Source organism: Penaeus monodon, unplaced genomic scaffold (genome assembly GCF_015228065.2).
Source record: "Penaeus monodon isolate SGIC_2016 unplaced genomic scaffold, NSTDA_Pmon_1 PmonScaffold_6864, whole genome shotgun sequence".
Classification (NCBI taxonomy): Eukaryota; Metazoa; Arthropoda; class Malacostraca; order Decapoda; family Penaeidae; genus Penaeus; species Penaeus monodon.
In genome coordinates this window covers 2873-7500 of record NW_023661955.1, presented here as the reverse complement: position 1 = coordinate 7500, position 4628 = coordinate 2873, and the positions used below count along the sequence as shown (strand labels likewise).

At 34.5% G+C, this 4628-nt stretch overlaps 2 protein-coding genes across 2 annotated transcripts in view; one reads left to right on the top strand and one right to left on the bottom strand.

The window, feature by feature from the left end:
* Positions 1 to 591, top strand: part of LOC119571560 (cuticle protein AMP4-like) — a 1310-nt gene extending 719 nt beyond the window's left edge. The window contains exons 2-3 of the mRNA XM_037918809.1: positions 1 to 104; positions 359 to 591. The exon at positions 1 to 104 is cut by the window's left edge and continues 58 nt beyond it. Coding sequence (XP_037774737.1) covers positions 1 to 104; positions 359 to 554 — 300 coding nt within the window. The 3' untranslated portion in view covers positions 555 to 591. The remainder of the gene's footprint in view (positions 105 to 358) is intronic.
* Positions 592 to 2178: 1587 nt separating this feature from the next.
* Positions 2179 to 3005, bottom strand: LOC119571559 (cuticle protein AMP4-like). The gene is made up of 3 exons (XM_037918808.1): positions 2933 to 3005; positions 2563 to 2759; positions 2179 to 2460 (listed from the first exon to the last, which is right to left on the bottom strand). The coding sequence occupies exons 1-3, from the start codon at positions 2939 to 2941 to the stop codon at positions 2274 to 2276; spliced, it is 393 nt and encodes a 130-aa protein (XP_037774736.1). The 5' UTR covers positions 2942 to 3005; the 3' UTR covers positions 2179 to 2273.
* Between the last annotated feature and the right edge of the window lie 1623 nt (positions 3006 to 4628).

Here is a 4628-nt window from a genome sequence, read left to right as displayed (position 1 = left end):
GACGGCGCTTACTCCTTCCAGTTCCAGGCGGAGAACGGCATCGTCCAGAGTGAGGTCGGAACGCCGGGTTCCCAAGGCCAGACGAACGTTCAGGGAGTCTTCAGGTATTAGTTGCAAATTGTAGTAATTCTGAAAAAGACCCCCACTCACCTAGATGCTTTTGAAAAGATAACGCAAACGTTCATATTTATATGGAGTTTAAGATCATTCTACTCTAGCTTTTTAAACACTATACGTTCAAACAGAAGTAAATGTTCTTAAAAGAGAGAAGCACTCGAAGTGGACACTAGTAAAAGACATATCACTACAAACGAATTCATACGGTAAAAGACAGAAATCACAACCAAAGTCATTTCAGCTTCCCCTTAGAAGACGGCAGCATCGCCGAAGTCCGGTACCAAGCTGACGAGAACGGCTTCCAGGCCCAGTCCCCTCTGCTGCCCGTTGCCCCCGAGTTCCCTCACCCCATCCCGCAGTTCGTCCTCGACCAGATCGCCTTCGCCGAGGAGCAGGATCGCCTCGAAGCTCAGTTTCAGTTCCCAGTGATTCATTAAATGTCACCTGGTTACAGATGGTCAGAATTCTAATAACGCGTTAAGTTGTGTCTCATACAATAAAAATATGTGAAAGGTATACAGTTTTAGCTCTACCTTGATTTTAAACGTTTTTTTTTATTTCGTTCTCTCTTACCTATAAACAAAAATATTATATAAGAAAAAATCGCACACACAGACACCTCGCTGTTGCACTGGGCACACTATAGAACATCCCGTCTTTAGAGTGAATTCTTACAATGTTTTGGATAGCTTCAGGCCTAACATTTAACACCAAATTCTGAAAAACACATCATTCACTCTGGGGCAGTATCGCAGCCTGAAATTTGCCTCACAACTGTCAGCCCTTATGACGAAGGTGACGTCACCAACAGGGTGCATTCTCCACAACTATGTTTGGTCATATCAGTAATATTAGGCTTTGCAAATGTATGTCAATTTAGATATCTCAATATATTTAATGGCATAAGAACTCAGTTTACAAAAAGGGCATTTTTAGTAAGTACAAAATTAGGTCCTTATCAAACACTTATCCCAATTTAACTGCTTCCCTCCTTTTCCCGTTCTAAGCAATTTCTTGAAAAGATCATCAGTCTAGAAAAGACTTCGCATTGTTTAAAATCAGCCGTGAATTGATGTTGACCCGCGTACGTAAACAAATCTCTGTCAAGAGAGAATAAAATGGATCACATACCATTATGATATTCACAAATACAGGGATTCCCGACCTGGAGTCCATTGGCACTTTTCTACGGAGCGCAGGGAGTGTAGCGGTGTTGAATCAGCTATTCGAAAGCCGCCGGTGAGTCCTGGGTTTCATGTACTATTACTCGGGATATACAACATCAATACATACATGTTTCATAGTGAAATGGTATTGAATTAATATTTCATCAGAGCCTGCATTTTCGAGGTACGTGGAACCTGCCAGAACGTCTAAGGAGTATAAAGGGAAAAGTTGATAGGAAACCTCTGAATTTTTTTTTCTCGTTACATTTATTTAATTTGTTGGTTCCTATATAAATCTGAGTATCTTTTAAATAAATAGTAATGATAATAATGACGGCCATAAAAAGAATACTGATAATGGTAATAATAATGATTATAAAAATAACAAAATGTTATAAATTTTAAAACAAAGCAATTTTGTATAAACGCAGTTTGGGGAGGGGGATGACAGTTAAATCTATTTTCTTTTTGCAGTCACCTACAGAATTTATCAGCTGTGTCGCTTAAAATAAGTACTAATATATATATATATATATATATATATATAATATATATATATATATATATATATATATATATATATATATATATAGTTCTTTAAAACAGAGTATTGTATTAACCTTCGTAATGGAAAGTAAATGTAATACGCACATAGTATATTTCTCTCATCATGGTCCAAAAATGGGGAGAGTAAATCATTAAGCGATTTTATCTTGCGCTGCACTCAATTCCTTAAAAATACAATCCTTCAAATAAGTTTTTTAGAATTAATAATTTTCAAAAAGTGCAATTTCTGATGGCTATAAAAAACCTGGTTGCACACATGCATGATGTGGATGTATGTACGTATAACAGCTAGAAAATATCTTCAATTTTAGGCAAAGAAACCAAAAAATGTAAATCCCATTTACACGTTTTTATTAAATACGATACAGATTAACGTATCATCTCCAGAATTCTGACCAGCTGTGACCAGGAGGCATTTAGTGCTCACTGGAACTGAAGCTGAGCTTCGAGGCGATCCTGCTCCTCGGCGAAGGCGATCTGGTCGAGGACGAACTGCGGGATGGGGTGAGGGAACTCGGGGGCGACGGGCAGCAGAGGGGACTGGGCCTGGAAGCCGTTCTCGTCAGCTTGGTACCGGACTTCGGCGATGCTGCCGTCTTCCAGGGGGAAACTGCAACGGTTTGATAGTATCAGTTGTTGGGATTATAAAAATAAAACATATTAAACAAATGTAATGAAATTAGTAATACAGATGCGAGAGATCTTGGGTTACCTGAAAACTCCTTGCACATTCGTCTGGCCTTGAGAACCTGGTGTTCCAGTCTCGCTTTGCACAATGCCGTTCTCTGCTTGGAACTGGAAGGAGTAAGCGCCGTTCTCGGGAGAAACGCGCTCGTCCAGGAGGATGGCGACGGGCGGCTGCTGCTGGGGGGCAGCGGCTGCCACGGCAACGAGGGCGACGAGAACCAGCTGAAGAAGAACGAACACATTCTCATGACTTGTAACACTGATTTTCCACATACATACCACGAGTAATGTTGTGCTAATTTTCACTATCATTCAGCAGAAGTACTATGCACGTAATGAACTAACGGATTTCTCAAAGTCATCACTGATACAATATAACAGTCGCAATAACTTACGGAGTTCATGTTTGAAGACTGTAGGCTAACTGTGAGTGAAACGGATCTGGCGGCTCTTATATACAACAAAAGGCCCGCCTCTCACCTGAAATCAACAGGTTACGCGAGTCTGGACGCTTGTCTAGGACATCGATCCTTCCAAAAAGAAGACCATTACATCGTCGCATTTAGGACAAAATAACGAGATAACATATATATATATATAATGCTTCATACTTAGGTCTGTTTTCCTTGTCCAACTATTTTTTTCTTATTGCTACCGTCACTCTTAATACTTGGTCGTGGCATTCCATGTGAATACTATAATCTAGTTGTTTTGTATGTACAGACGATATCATAATTTTATAATTACCATTTGTGAATATTTTCAGTAAATCAACAGACCACAATATCGTAACCGTGATGAAAAGATCATCCAACGTGAAAATGAAAATCATGAATTCCTTTTCCAAAAAGAAAATAAAAAAAGAACAAAAAGAAAGAAAAAAAATGTATACATGCACAAACACACACACACACACACACACACACACACACACACACACACACACACACACCCCACACACACACCACACAACATTATATATATATATATAATATATATATATATATATATAATATATATATATATATATATTCATGCATTACTCACTCGTGGAGATTAGGAATGTTACAGTACTTTAATTAGTGGGAATGTAGGATTTGTCTTGAATATCTGGTTTAAATTTTCATAATATATGTAGATATTGATAAAATCGGATATCCCATATTGATTTGAAGGGCTAAAATGGAAAAACTACTTTCGTACCATACTTTGCTTTTCTTGGCGTTTTATCAGGTAAAGTTTTGAAGTCTGATTACGAGGGCTATGTTTACTATCGTTTCCACTATATATATATAATATATATATAGATATATATATATATAATTATATATATAATATATATATATATATATATATATAGATATAAATATATATATATATATAATATATATATATTTTATATATGTATATATATATATATATATATATATATATATATAAAATATATATATATAGTAAAATATTTTATATGTGTCTATATATATATATATGTATATATATATTTATATATATTTATTTATTTATTTATTATTTATTATTTATTTATCAACTGAATCTTTAAATGCACTAGCCATTTTATTATTATTATTATTATTATTATTATTATTATTATTATTATTATTATTATTATTATTATTATATTTTTTTTTTTTGTACCCATTCAACCAAATGCAAAAATAGAGAAAAGGGTAGTGCAGAAAGCTGCAGTAAGTCGAAGATTTATGCATCTCAACAGAAAACAAACATGCAAAAGCATTGTACTTAGAAGTACTATAAGAATATAGTTATGAAAGCCGAAAAGTACACTAAAAGAGATGAAAGGTGTAGAAAAGATAACTTGTCAAACTCGTTCACCCTCTCTCTTTCTCTCTCTCACACACAACTCCGATGTATATATATATATATGATATTATATATATATATATATAGATATATATATATATTATATTATATATATGTAATATATATAAATAAATAAATATATATATATATATATATATATATATATATAATATATATTAAAATATATATACACACATAGATACACACAATACTCATATAAATTTTTGCGATCACCGGCGTTTAGAAAAA